General features: G+C 32.7%; 2 protein-coding genes across 2 annotated transcripts; both read left to right on the top strand.

The window, feature by feature from the left end:
- Positions 1–616: 616 nt before the first annotated feature.
- Positions 617–1,588, top strand: LOC134701488 (carboxypeptidase B-like). Its single transcript, XM_063562640.1, has one exon. The coding sequence runs from the start codon at positions 688–690 to the stop codon at positions 1,531–1,533; it is 846 nt and encodes a 281-aa protein (XP_063418710.1). The 5' UTR covers positions 617–687; the 3' UTR covers positions 1,534–1,588.
- Positions 1,589–10,742: 9,154 nt separating this feature from the next.
- On the top strand, positions 10,743–11,429 carry LOC134701499 (carboxypeptidase B-like). Its single transcript, XM_063562651.1, has one exon. The coding sequence runs from the start codon at positions 10,743–10,745 to the stop codon at positions 11,427–11,429; it is 687 nt and encodes a 228-aa protein (XP_063418721.1).
- Positions 11,430–15,070: the final 3,641 nt, after the last annotated feature.

Genomic DNA, 15,070 nt, shown 5'->3' with positions numbered 1-15,070 from the left:
CACCTGGGACAGTGGTATAAATAACAGTACAACATAAGAAAGAACTATAAAATCAGATGTATTTGATAAGTGACATTATGTTTGGTTGTTTTCTATTTTAAATTCACAATGTAACACGAGACGGGTTGAATATGGAGGCTATTAGACAAACTATTTCAGAATGACGTACATTTTATTATTATAATATTCATCAACTTGAAGTTTTTGGATTTACAATTAAATAGCAGTCCCGAAGCGTGTCTCCTAATATTCATTGAATAATAGGCTTAAGTTATATTAAACATTTATAATCCTTTTTATTTGCAGAAAAAAATGAAAATGAGGGCTTTTCTTGTTTTGTCTCTCATGATAGTCGAATCCTTTGCATACCGGTACCGCTATTACAGATATTCAAAATTGAAACCACAAGACGTCCCAGAATGTATGAGTCCAGGCCTTGTTGCGCAATTTGAAGACAATCCGAAACTAAAGGAATATATAATAGAACGACATCAAGGCCTTTCAAACTCTCCAAGAATAAACTTTAAGAAATATAACAAATATCCAGCAATAGAAAACTTTCTTAAGTCATTAAGTAATAAGCCATCGATTGGGCCATCAGGACAGAGAGTCTATGCTTATACCGAAGTAATAGGCACAACTGTAGAAAATCGAAAAATATATTTAGTAAAGATATTCAAAAAAGATATGCATAAACGAACCAGATATTCCAAACGTATGAGGAAACCTGCAATTTTGATAGATGGTACATTACATGCACGAGAATGGATATCACCAGCGGTAGTGCTGTATTTCATTAACCAACTTAAGAATAATCCTCAACAGGATCCTGCCATAGAAAAATTAGTCGACATGTATGACTGGTATTTCATCCCTGTAGCCAATCCTGATGGCTACGTTTATACTTATACAACAGATCCTTGCTGGAGGAAAAATCGACGACAGACTTCGTCAGACCCTGTTTGTTATGGTGTTGATTTAAATAGAAATTTTGGTTATGATGACAACACGTGGGATCCTTCTGTTGGTGGATCAACAGATCCGTGTAACTATAATGGTTATACTGGTACCGGTCCATTTACGGAGGAGGAAACTAAAGCCGTGATGAAGGTGATGAACAGGAAGGGTGTAAACTTCGTTGCTTACTTTTCTTTCCAAAGTTATAGTCAGATATGGGCATATCCTTGGGGATACCAAAAGGAAGCATTACCTGATGCAGAAGATCTCAGGAAGGCTGCTCAAGTAGGAGCAGATGCGATATTTGCTAAGAGCAAAAGGATATACAGAGTGAACCAATCTGCCCGTATTCCAGAATTTGGACTAATTGCTGGAGCTTCAGATGATTATGCAAGAGGTGGAGCAAACATTAAGTACTCGTATACAATTGAACTTCGGGATACAGGAGAAAAAAAATTCTTTTTACCTGCATCAGAAATCACTCCTAATGGCGAAGAAATGCTGGAGGGAGTAAAAGCTTTTGCAAACTACATCTACAAGCCTCGAAGAAAATACTATTATTATAAAAAATGGTAAAGCCATGTGTATAAAAAGGAAGTTTGCATAATTGCTTAACATAGCATTTAGAAAATTCAAAAAAATAAAGGAAAAAAATTTGAATTGTATCTTTACATTCTTTTCAACATTTACGAGTATAATATATTCTCGATAAACTTAATGAAAGAGTAGAGAGTAATGAGAATGAAGAAAATCACAATAGCTAGTTAAACATCTCATGTATAAACAGTTGCATAGAATCAATTATATTGAAAAATATTATTGAGAAAAAAATTCAGACATAATAGGTAAAATTGTCAACAATCGGGTTACAGTAGACAACATTGTAATATAATCCTAATCAAATAACTATTTCCACAAAGAAACACAAATGGCATTCATTCAAGATTTCAAAGAGTCTTTTGCTTTCTTTTTACACAGAACTTATACAAATGACCGTGTTTTGAGTTGAACAGCACGGGCGTGAGAAATCGTAAATCGGAGGAAAATGTATTCTATAATCTCAATGTTTGGTCGTGGATATTGTTTTCTATACCGAAAAATAACTTTTTTTAATTTTTTTTTTAACCTTCTACGTGTCATCTCCAATTTAAAGAAGTTTATGCTATGCAAATGTTGAAAGAAACTCCGCTTCATCTTATAGTTTGAATCAAATAGTAAGTTGTTTTAACTACTCCTATGGCTCTATCGTTTATTCCTACAACATCATCTATCTCATTTTGGATACAATAGTTATCAAAGGTACCAGAATAACAATTAAATACCCCAAACGCGCGTTTCGTCTGCATAAGACTCATCAGTGACGCTCAGACCAATAATCGTCAAATATAACAAATGTATAATAGTTGGGTTGTGTACGCCCAAGTGTTATTTGTTGTTTTAACTTTAACATTTCTTTAATTTCTGAAATTTTTCGAGGGTGTTCTTGTAAATGGTTATAATTTCAGGACTGCAAAACTGACTTCATCAATTTTTATGACAGCCTTGACTATGGAATGCACTTCTGAAACTCAGGAAAAATATCAAAAAAAAGCCTCGATTTCATTCTTGCGTCTCTTACCATATCGTTCATCGGAATATAGCCTGTTGATGTCATCATACAGCGGTTTCAATGAAGAATGAATGTTTTCATATTTATATGGTCTTTTTCGCGACGGCCAAAGTTCCTTTACGAGAATAAACATGTATCGTCGTCGAGCATTTCAAAATACACCACAACATAATTCGACATTCGGTTTACTTCCAGTGCCCGATTCCCTTATTCTCACTTTTTGTGCCTGTTTTGAACACCACCAAATATATGTTCTATTGCATTGTCAAATTCTAACCAATTTCAAACATGCGTTCGTCTTGACTTTTGTTTATCTCTGTTTCTTGTTTCTACATTTCTTTAAAAAAAAAAATTCTCGTAAAAAAACCAAGAGATTTCTTTCACGTGAATGTTTGAATTGCATTTCTGATTGCTCTCTTGACATTTTGTTTCTGAACCCTAGGTTTTAAATGTCAATTATAAGTCGCAGCAAACCTTATCACCTGTAAATCGCTATTCCCGGCTGACCAGATAATCAGTCCCGCTTGAACTACTGAAGTCATACCACAATCACTTTTCCTTTGTGGCGTCAGAAATTTTGTATTTGGCGTCAAAATTTTACGGGAACCTGTGTAATGTCCAGTGATGGCGGACAAATAGTGAAAAGGTGTATTGCAGATCGTGTTTCAGCACCCTATCTCTGAGACATCCCGGGATCACCAAACCGTTTCCCGCCAATACTTTACGAATGTTGTTTCTGATAAATCTAAGCATTTGTGCAGGCTGTCATTTTCGACATTTGCTTATTTCTTCAAAATGTGATTATATCTATCCGTCGTGAATTTTTGTAAAGGATTATGTGATTGGAGAATTTCAAAAAAGGTATCAAAGATACATTAGGACTGGACAATTTTTGGTTTTCTATCACTTTCAATAATGTTAGCATTTATCTGTGTATTTTGAACATTCATTACTTTAAATAAAGTGTATTTGCCTTTTACTATCAATTCTTAGTTTACTAATCGGTCCACTGCGGTCATTGGTATATTATTTAGACCCCCTCTATCTAATGAACTCTGTGACCGCCGTGGATAGAATAAACTTGAAAATGATAGCAGATAGCAAATATACTTTATTCATAGTACATGTATGTTCAAGGTATACAGAAAAACAGAAACCGGAAGTCTAGTCTGACCTAAAATTCCGTCCATTGACAAAAACAATATTTAGACGCCTTATTTTCGTTTTCCACCTAAAATAACCCATACGGAATAATCGTTAGCAAGCAAACAAATTCTACTATGCGTGGTACCTGTAGGACACAGAGGCATGATGATTAATTTATTGTGGAAGGAAGAGAAGCGACACACAAAATGAGGTCTCCTCATTTAATAGTATATATAATTGAATTATATATGTGTTGTATTGCATTGCTTAATAACTATTTTCTAACTGCCTTCAAGTCGTTCGATGCCTTTTAGATTAGAAATTAAAATCCGAGAATAAAAAATATAAATAAACATACATCTGGAAATAACTGTTTCGTGAATTTAACTGAAACAATTGGTCTTAATTTGGGCTTCATGGTAGATTTGATCTTGGCTTAAAAATTCGTTATTTCACTATAAGAGATTATACTTGATTAAAACAAAGACACATATAAATTCATGCCACAACGGGTGTTACATGTGGGTCAGGATCAAAATACTCTGCAGGAGCACCTGAGATTATCCCCAGTTTTTGATGGGATTAGTGTTGTTTAGTCTTCAATTTTCTATATATGTTGTGTCATGTGAACTTTTATTTTTTGTTTGTCTTTTTCAGTTTTAGCCATGGCGTTGTCAGTTTATCTTATATTTATGAGTTTGACTGTCCCTTTGGTATCTTTCGTCCTTCTTTTATTTGTCTGTCTGTCTTTTTATTCTATAGCCATAGTTTATTTTCGATCTATGAGTTTGACTGTCATTCTGGTATGGTATCTTTCGGCCTTCTTTTGAAGGTACCATCTTTAATCAAACATCTCCGGTCTTCCAGATTATATTTCAGAAGTACATAGCATCGTTCAATGCAAGGAAAGATAACTCTTACGTATTTATATAATCGATATTTCAGATTTTCTAGTAAGATTTTGAAGTCAGCTGTGAATTGGTTGGACATGTTGAACTGTAACAATATGCATCGGATGTAGCTGAAAAAAATTGTTCTGATGTCCAATATAACTTATTGTATTGTCAAAGATAATTCTAATTGTCTCGACGTGCATAGATTTCCTCACAAAGTATTTTTTTCTCAAATATTTTAACTTTTCATGTGTGGTCTGTGATTATACACGGAAATGGAATTTCCAATCCACGTCCGCCGGCGTTCAGTTTTTAATAACAGTTCTTGTACAGTGGTTATTTTTCAAAATTCACATTTTTTAATTCATATTTTTTTACATACGAAAATACCTGTACCAAGTCAGGAGTAAAACAGTTGTTTTCCATTCGTTTGATTTGTTTAAGCTTTTGATTTTACCCTTTGATTATGGACTTTCCGTTTTGAATTTTCATAGGTGTTCAGTATTTTTGTGAATTAACTTTTTTAAAACATAAGAAATATCTAAATACGAAAAATATCTTTAAAACTGTTAGTTGAAAGATCAATGTATTGATTTGATGTACTTTGTATGTGAAAATGTCACAGAGTAAAATAAAAGGTCGGCGAAATCTACAAATAGGACTTTCAAACTAATAAGTTGAAAATAAACTGAAAACGAAATCGATTAAAAAGAAAAAGCCAAAAAGCCAAACAGTACACAAAACTTAACATTGAAAACTAAAGACAAAGCGCCACGAGCCATACAAAAAATCTTGATATTATATCATGTTCTAATGAAGGGTAAACAGTTTCTGTTCGACAGGTGGCAGTCGTGGTGTTGCTCATTTAATACAAACCCGGGAATAAGTCAAATTCTGCAAGTCAAATTAGGGAAAAACGGGACGGTATTGTAGTTTCGACAATTGGAATGAAATAATCTTATTGGTAAGCCGTTCGTTTTTACCGTATAAAGAACCCATCAAATGAATATAAATAAATTTGGATGCAAGAAAGAAAACCGAACGCCAAAAAAAACTTAAAATATCTGCTTACCTGAATTTGAATAAATAAATATTACATCAAGGAAAACAGTATTAATTATTTCGCTAATTGAAAAAGATTTTACTTTAAATCCATATACAGATTTTATCAATAAAACATGCACTGAACAGATGGTACTGAATCTAGACAATATCAGACCGCATAAACCGGTATACATAAATGAAAAATGAAAGATGAGAAATAACACAAAAGATACAGTATTTTAACTGTAAGATGTAAAACAATTAAAAACAACCAATGTACATTTCTGAGGACATTCGAAATAAGCTAAATAAAAATGTGTGTGGGTGTTTGTTTGCATGTTTCACAATATATCTCATCAGTCTTCGCTTCACTTCATCCGAAGGAGATGCGATGCAAAGCGGCATTTTAAGGAATTTAACTGGGAAATTCAAGGACAGCAAGAAACATCCAAGAACACAATATGTAAAAAGTTAACAATTTGAAGTCAAAGTACGGTCATTAACACTGATCATTGGCTCGAACCAAAAGGGACCCCAAAATGACTAGACCAAGTGTAAAACGGTCTAAATTATGTAAACAACGAACAACACTTAAGAATCACATCAACAAACGAAACCCACTGAACAACAGGTTCCTGACCTAAAACAGGTGTAAACAAAGGCAGAGGGTTTGAACGTTTCGACCATCGCCAACCTTCACCCTTACCTGAATTAATAATTCCGACATAGAACGAGACTCTATAAAATATCAATTGAAACAGCGCTAGCTAATCTCAATCAAGATAATGTGCTTATACTCATCTATACAAAGTTAATGATGAAGCTTTTTTATGATGAGAAGATGATTAACTTACATAAAGATAGATAATTTCGAAGCCATATTCTGATGTCAAATGAAGGATCAACATTAATATCAAATGTAACAATTGAACAGATCATACGTTTGATCATACAAAACATTGTTTATATAAATTCATTTTATATTATTATTACAATTAATGAGCTAATGACCTTTAGAAATTCGATCTTGTTAAACAAACAACCTTGGATAAATTTAAGTATTGATTTTAAACATGCCAATGCTACAAAAACATGAACATGCATATTAAATCACACATATTACAATAACAAGCTGTTTTTCTTCTCAATTTGCATACATTTGTTGCATTGTAAGTTATATGGTTTGCTTCTAATACCCTTCGAATCAGTAGAGGGTTAGTAAAATCATAAGGGAGTGTCAAAGAAATTGAGAAGTGAACCGTATAGCATTTTTGTTTTTGCACCCGAGACTTTTCCTGTCAAATTTAGAATAAAAATACACAATAAAATACAATATCATTTAAAGATTCATAGTAGATAGACAAAACGTCATTGTGCCTATTTGGGAATCTTCTTAACCCCTTAGAGTCATTTATGGTAATAACGGGGTTTAAATCAATTTTTCAAATTAATTTGCCCAGGGTGTCACAAGTGAAAAAAGAGGGACGAAAGATACCAGAGGAAAAGTCAAACTCATAGATTGAAAATTAACTGACAACGCTACGGCTATGTATTATCCTTTGGCATGTATGGAATATATGATCCTTTCGTTCATTGCTAAAGACACACACAACAACATGCGTATACATTTATCATTAATGGTGTTTGAATACAATACTTATACAAAATATCAAGCAGGAGGGGTATAAAATGGGAACCCGTAAACCTCATAAAAAAATTGTATCGATTTTTACTAAATAACTATACTAGTATCATAGTGTCTTAATCGTATTACATGTTACAATGTGATACTATGTTTAACTGCTTGTAGTCTCTATATACTTATTATTACAAAAAAGATGTACTTTAGTATCTATAAAATCATCGATTTTAAAATAGGGTCAAAACGTCTGAAACCATTTATCGACTCCTCTAAGTTGTTGACCTTTTTGAAAAAAAATTAAGATGGAAATACATTTTAAACAGCAATTATTATCAGCAGTGCCATATCAATCAGAGTTTTATTTATTTTTGTATAGATAATTTGGTTTATACATTGTTTTGTTGGGGTTTTTTTTATTGTTTAGAATTGCATTGATATTTCTTTTCTACCAAATTTGTTACATGTAGTTGCAATCTAATGGTAAATGCCACTCTAAAAGCAAAACAGTAAGTTTTACTTCTAACCTTTTTGTAGTTCTTTCTTTTTTTCGGAATACTTTAAATAATTCATTATTGACTCTGTCGCATGCTCTGTGTATAATTTTCAGATTTTTCTTTGAGAACTATTTCAAGAATTATCTTAACATCTGACATTTACCTTCAAACATACATATTTTTGCACAAAGATGCTTTCAAACGTTCTAGCATACTTTTGTTATGCTGATATGAAAGTTGCTTTATATATGTCTTCTAAAACACTTGTCAATATACGGAATATATTTTACATCTTGCAATATATAATAAAATTAGTAAAAGAATAACAACAAAGAACAAAGGAATGTTTACATTTAGGCTAATGAAATCGATCTTGTTCATGTACGTTCTAAACAAAACAAACCTAGACGAAATAGTTAAAGTGGACAAAATAACGGTTCTTTTTGACATTTAAAATGGCAGATACTTATAAACTTTGGCAAACACATGCGTGTTACACGCATGTAAAACGTATGTGTATCGGTATGATGTTACAACACAATTGCTTGAGTAATTAGTAGAATAACAAATTGTAGCTTAGGGTCTCAGAACCATCTATATATTTTGCTGAGAATCGAAAATTTATCATTGTTTGTTTGTTTGGTTAAGACCTCGGTAAACGAATCACTTTCATCTGTGAGAGCCAATAAAGTAATGTAATAAGGATTTTTTCAAAGCTTTTCCTACAAAGTTTTAACATATTTGTTTCACTAATTACATTTTGGACTCTTCTTTTTTTCTTCTTTTGGTTTTTGTTACATCCTGGACTGACTCTTTTTATCTGCAACTGACTTAAAACTTTTCTTTTCTTTTTGTTGTTTGTTGAACAAGGATCATTTTATATAGGTCATCAAATGATTGTATAAAAACCAATATCAATTATCAGCTGTTGCTGAAGACACTCTGCACGGTATAGGTATGCATTTATCTTGAATATTGTTTTAATATGTATTGTAGCCAAAATGAGCGTGTGACTTGAGGATCGAGTTGTTAACATTTAAACCAGAGAAAAAAGAAAAGCAGGAGGGATATAAATTGAAAAATTGTAATCCTCATAAATATATTTATACATGATGGAATTAGGAAAAAAACATATAACGAGTCTTTTGATGTCTTTATTTTAGTACATCCTTAAAGTATTTTAACAACTTAAGGTTGATCGAAAAAAATCGTTTTCCATATCTTATAATATCTTGATTATTGGACATAGTTTCTTACTTAAAAGATCAACATAAGAAAATAAAACATTATAGACAATTTGGTATTGGTTTCGTTTTGTCATGATATCAATGTTTGAATTGTACTGAATTATACCATTTCCACGATTAAGGTTATTTGTAATATCTAGTAATTGGTCTGTGCCAATCTACACAACTCAACAGTGAGTGTTGTTCTTTATATTTCGAAGACAATATATATAATTTATTTTGAACCTATTTTATGATTTTTTGTTATCTATTGCATTTTGTCAGAATATTCACTTTCATCTTTTCGGAGTCTAGCTTATTTACTAACACTTGTGTACACATTCGTTTGCCATTAGAATAGGGACTTTCTGTATTGAATTTTCATCAGAGTTTGAGTTTGTTATTTTAAATTTTATATCCTGCATGTTGTTCGGTGAACTGTTTATTTTCATTTTGTTTTGACAAACTCTTTAAAGGCAAGGCTATTCATCTTAACATATCCTCCTTTCACCATCAGGAGCTGATTGACCATTATGACAAAAGGGTGTCAGAAATCATATCTGATATTCTTCCTCAGTTATAATAACCTTCCATCATTACCGTATTGAACAAAGTAATAACACGACGGGTGCCGTATACGGTGCAGAAAAATCTTACCCATCTGGAGCACCTGATTTCACTCCCGGTTTTTAGTGGAGTTCGAGTTGTTTCTTATTTATTATTTATAACTGTTGTTGTAAATGTCACTTGGTTTTGTGAGTCTTTGTTTACTCATTGGTTTTGATTAATATTGTGTTATCGCTAAGAAATGTCTTCAGATGAATGCATATTTATATTCCCAATTTATTTTATTAACGATTAAAGAGCACACCAATTTCCCTTCCTCGAAAAATAATAAATTCATCCAATAACAGTTTATGAAACAAAGGACTGGGACAATTGAGGTCATTTGCTGTGAGTTTGGTATTTTAGTTGATATTCATGTTATTACGATGGTGTTCTTTCAAATTGTATGTGTAGTTGCTGTGTTGGTATTTGTCCCCTTGTGTGTGTTATTTAAGTAATTACTCTAATAGTAATTTATGTCTATGAAGAAAAAAATTAAAACAATTGGTACACTGAATAACCCGCGTAATTTAGTTCTAAATTCCATTTTAAGCAAGAGTTAATCCTAAAAAAACGTTTATGATTTAAGGTCAAATGACAAAATTATGCCTATGAGCTTATAGGCAAAACACTGTCAGTCAATCAGAAGACGCGTTACATCCAAAATTAAATTATTTAAGCTTAATTGTACAGAAGAGGGTAAAAAATCTGTTTCAATCAGAGTAACCATAGAGATTTATTTAAATTTCAGAATAATCCGAAATGCAGAGTTTTCTTGTTTTGTCATTCCTGATTGTCAACACCGCTTCACAATGTATTGCAGAATGCCAGTCTCCGGGAATATTAGTGGCTATCGAAAGAAATCCGGCAATCAAGGACCATATAAAAGAACGACACCAGGGCTTTTCACACGCTAAACAAATAGACTTTGCATAATATAACAAATACGCAGTAATAGAAAAATTTCTGACATCACTAAGTTATCAACCATCCGTCGGACCATCAGGTAAGGGAAAGATATTTGCTTATAGAGAAGTAATAGGCAAAACAGCAGAAAATCGAAGAATACATTTAATCAAGATATCCAAAAAGAAAAATGGGGGATGTGGAAAAAGAAGACGGAAAATGAAACCTTCGATTTTGATAGATGGCGGAATACATGCACGTGAATGGATCTCACCAGCGGTGGTGCTGAATATTATTAACCAACTTAAGAATAACCCTACAAAGGATCCTGCCATAGAAAAGTTGGTCGACATGTATGACTGGTATATCATCCCTGTTCTCAACCCAGATGGTTATGTTTATAGCTACACAACAGACCCTTGCTGGAGGAAAAATCGAAGACAGACTTCCTATGATCCTAAATGTTTTGGGGTTGATTTGAATAAAAATTTTGGTTTTGACGACGAATCTTGGAATCCTGCAGTTGGTGGCTCAACAGACCCTTGTGACTATGAGAGATTTGCTGGTACAGGTCCTTTCACAGAGAAGGAAAGTAAAGCCCTCAGGAGAGTGATGGGTAGAAATAAAAAGAACATTAAATTCCTTGCTTACTGGACTTTTCATAATTATGGAAATATAATGTCATATCCTATAGGTTACTCCTTAGAAGAATTAGCAGATAAACAAGATCTACAGGACGCTGGTAAAGTTGCAGCAGCTGCGATATTTACTAAGCATCAAACGAAATTCAGAGTGGACCAAAATTCCTTTATACCAGAATTTGGTTCAATTGCTGGAGTGTCAGATGATTATGCAAGAGGTGGAGCAAACATTAAGTACTCGTATACAATTGAACTTAAGAAATGAAGGAGATAAAGCATTCTTTCTACCTGCATCAGAAATTACTCCTACGAGCGAAGAAATAATGGAAGGATTAAAAGCTTTTGCATTCCACCTAACAACTGCCTCGCATAAATTACCACATCGATATTTGAAAAAGGCTCATTATTACAAGAGGTTTTATAAAAAAAATAGCTTGTATCTGTTTCAAGAACATTAAAAAGAATAAAGAATTATCAAGTGAATTGATTTTATTATCTTGAAAAAAATCTAACCTTTTAGGTGTATTTGATATTTTTTATTATCAAAAGTAAATGAAGAGATAACAAGATAAGATTGGCAAGGGCTCGGTCTTCATTGAAAATGTAACAGTAACGAAAAAAGTTTGTTATGTTATAACTAATTAATTGGGTTGGGAACTGATTTATTACGGACGAAACAATAACACTTATGTCTACGGTTTAATTAAATCATGTTTACTAATGCATTGCATAATGTTAAAAAAAATTGCTGATTTAACCTGTTTTGTAGCTACTTAAACTTCTGACTTGTACGACAGTCACAGAACATCAATTTATAATCACAACAATATGTGAACAAAAACAACAGACATAAAAGTTTATAGTTTGCTGTTCGGTGTGTGCCAAGGCTCTGTGTCGAAGACCGTACTTTGACATATCATGGTTTACTTTTAAAAATTGTCACTTGGATGGAGAGATGTCTCATTGTCACTCATACCACATCTTCTTATATCTATAGCAGGTACAAATGTCAAAAAAGGGTGCAGCAGTAAGTATTGTGTTATAATCTTAATCATCATAATAAGAAACAAATATGTAAACAAAGAAAAACATAATGGCATAAAGACATAGCCCAAAAACAAAAATGAAAGACAAGAAATTCAAAAAATGACAAAAGCACAACAACATTATGACGGGATGTATAAGTACCGAGCAACACCAAAGGTATATTACCAAAAATTAATAAGGACAAACCAGTAAACGTAATAATTTCCAAAGACAAATATAAGAAACTATAATACGTAATTTAAATGATGAAACGTGTCAGTACCTAGAATCTGTTGGTTAAGACAACCATGTATTATTTGTGAAGTCGATAGGGAATATTTATCAACGAGGTATCTTCCGATGAACCTTTTTTTTTTTACAGAAAAAGACGAGAAGTTTTTTAAAATATACTGGTTCGTCGACTTTCTGCTCAGTGTCGTTTTATAAAGTCTGCGTAGCAACTGCATGATCTTGAATACTAGATGAGTTGAGAAATTTATATCTCATATGCAGGTGAAATTAGTATATTGCTACTAAAATGGGAGAAAATGATCTTTTCAAAATAAAAATAGGTTTAGTTTGTCATAAATTTTGGTACTGAGTGACTGCTTATATCAAATTCGAGGTACACGTTCAAAAATGAGGCGGAAGAAGCTGTCTGAAGGGACTCCAATTCGTATCAAAATAAGAGGTCGACAAGGGGATGCGTAGAGTTAGTTCATATATAGGAATGCCGATAATATGTTGGAAATTCGACTTCCAAATTCAACAAATAAGTTGTCGATCAGTAACTCTAGCAAACTTATAACTTGTTTCTCTGTGTAGCATGTTATACCTTTTTGTTCATTAATAACAAAATATGACGTATGGTATCCCAGAGATATACATATCTAGCGTATGACACAGTTTATCTAATAGTTCGTTTCTGTGTGTGTTACATTGTCGTTTTGGTTGTTACACTTTTGTGTTGCTGTTGTTTTGTTGTTTTCCTCTTATAGATGATGTGTAACCATCGGTTTTAGTTTGTAACCCGGATTTGCTTTCTCTCAATCAATTTATGACTTTGAAACAACAGAATGGCTGCTTTGTCCAATTAGAATAGTAATCAATCATCGGAACGTGAATTTATATTATTTCACCATGGGTTGTTCTTTTCTGCTGGTATTTTACACCTTGCTATATCTGCTTCCTGTAAATTTAAATACACATGATTTAAAGACTCTTGCAATAGTATTAAAACATTTGACTTTCTGCACTTCACACAGGTATTTCCCATTCCAAGCTAAAAGACAAATTAAAAAAGTTGGTTTTGTTTTGTTTCGTAAAAAAGAATGACCAACGTAGATACAAGTATCAAATACTATGTTTGTTGTGTTCATGCATCATTGACATTGTAATGGAATTTGATGCGACTGTCATACAAGTGAGAGGTTAAGCTAGCTATAAAACCAGGTTCAATCCACCATTTTCTACATTAGAAAATGCCTGTACCAAGTCAGGAATATGACAGTTGTTATCCATTCGTTTGATGTGTTTGGACTTTTGATTTTGCCTTTGATTTTGGACTTTCCTTTTTGAATTTTCCTCAGAGTTCAGTATTTTTGTGTTTTTACTTCATACTACTTTGTAATTCCTCTGATTCAAACAAAAAATTCTCTGAAACTAACATAATCGAAATGCTTGATTTCTTGATTTTTGTTACGTTTGGAGGACTTGTTTTTCAACAAACTGCCGAAATTTCAATGGGAACAAATTGGGCTCCTCTTCTTGCAGACTGTTTTCTTTATTATTATGAGGCTGACTTCATAAAGAATCTTCTTATGAAGAAAAATAAGAATTTCATACACTTTACCTTCCGCTACATAAATGATTTTCTCTCACTAAATAATTCAAACTTTGGTACCTATGTTGAACGCATCTATCCCATCGAACTAGAGATAAAGGATACAACAGATCATATCTTCGACTTAATCTAGAAATTGACAATGGGGGTCTGTTGAAAACAAAACTTTACAAAATAAGAGAAGATTTCAGCTTCCAAATTGTGAACTTTCCATTTCTATGTAGCAACATTCCAGCAGAGCATGCATACAGAATATATATCTCACAATTGATATGATATTCTCGGGGTTGTATTCAACCAAGAGTTCCAAATGGTGAAGTTGAAATCATCCCTTCATATAAATTTTATGGAATCCATCACGAGTTTATTGATCGTTATGGAATAACTGTTTCACAGATGCTATCGGAATTCTTTAGTTGTAACTAGAAACATCTTCCCTTTTTATGAATGTGACCTACCAAATTAGACTATTATTGTTTTTGATGACAATCAATGGTTCATCCACAATTTAAAAGCTTTACGAAAATGTCACTAGTTGCTGTTTTGTCAGTGCTCATCATGTAAAAAATAAACAGCAATTTTCATACCCCACCCAATAATATTACACTTTGATCATGTTATTTTGGCAATTTTTTCAATACCTGTATATGCCCCTGTTTCAATTCAGGGGCCTCAGTTGCTGAATGGTCTAAATATTTACTAATTTAATTACTAGCCAACAAACACCGAGATAACGAGTTCAAATCCCGCGTGTGCAGGGGTACTTGACAACAAACAAGTCAAGGCAAAAAAGCAGTACTTCAAAGTGGCATCAAAAACACAAAAATAAAAACAAATTGGTTCACTTCATGTATAATTTATTATACTGTATCAAATTAGTCAGGTACCAGTATAACACTTCAGGTAAAACATAAACACACTTTGTTCAATACACCTTATCGCTATTTGTCCGCCATTACTGGATATCACACAGGTTCCTGTAAAATGTTGAGGTCATAAAACAAAACATCTGACGCCACAATGGAAAAGTGACGTCA

The sequence above is a fragment of the Mytilus trossulus genome, unplaced genomic scaffold, assembly GCF_036588685.1.
Source record: "Mytilus trossulus isolate FHL-02 unplaced genomic scaffold, PNRI_Mtr1.1.1.hap1 h1tg000244l__unscaffolded, whole genome shotgun sequence".
In the NCBI taxonomy this organism is placed as follows: domain Eukaryota; kingdom Metazoa; phylum Mollusca; class Bivalvia; order Mytilida; family Mytilidae; genus Mytilus; species Mytilus trossulus.
This window is presented reverse-complemented; position numbering and strand designations above follow the sequence as displayed.

Coding starts and splice junctions, on each gene's coding strand:
- LOC134701488 (XM_063562640.1), top strand. CDS start 688: ATGCATAAACGAACCAGATATTCCAAACGTATGAGGAAACCTGCAATT.
- LOC134701499 (XM_063562651.1), top strand. CDS start 10,743: ATGAAACCTTCGATTTTGATAGATGGCGGAATACATGCACGTGAATGG.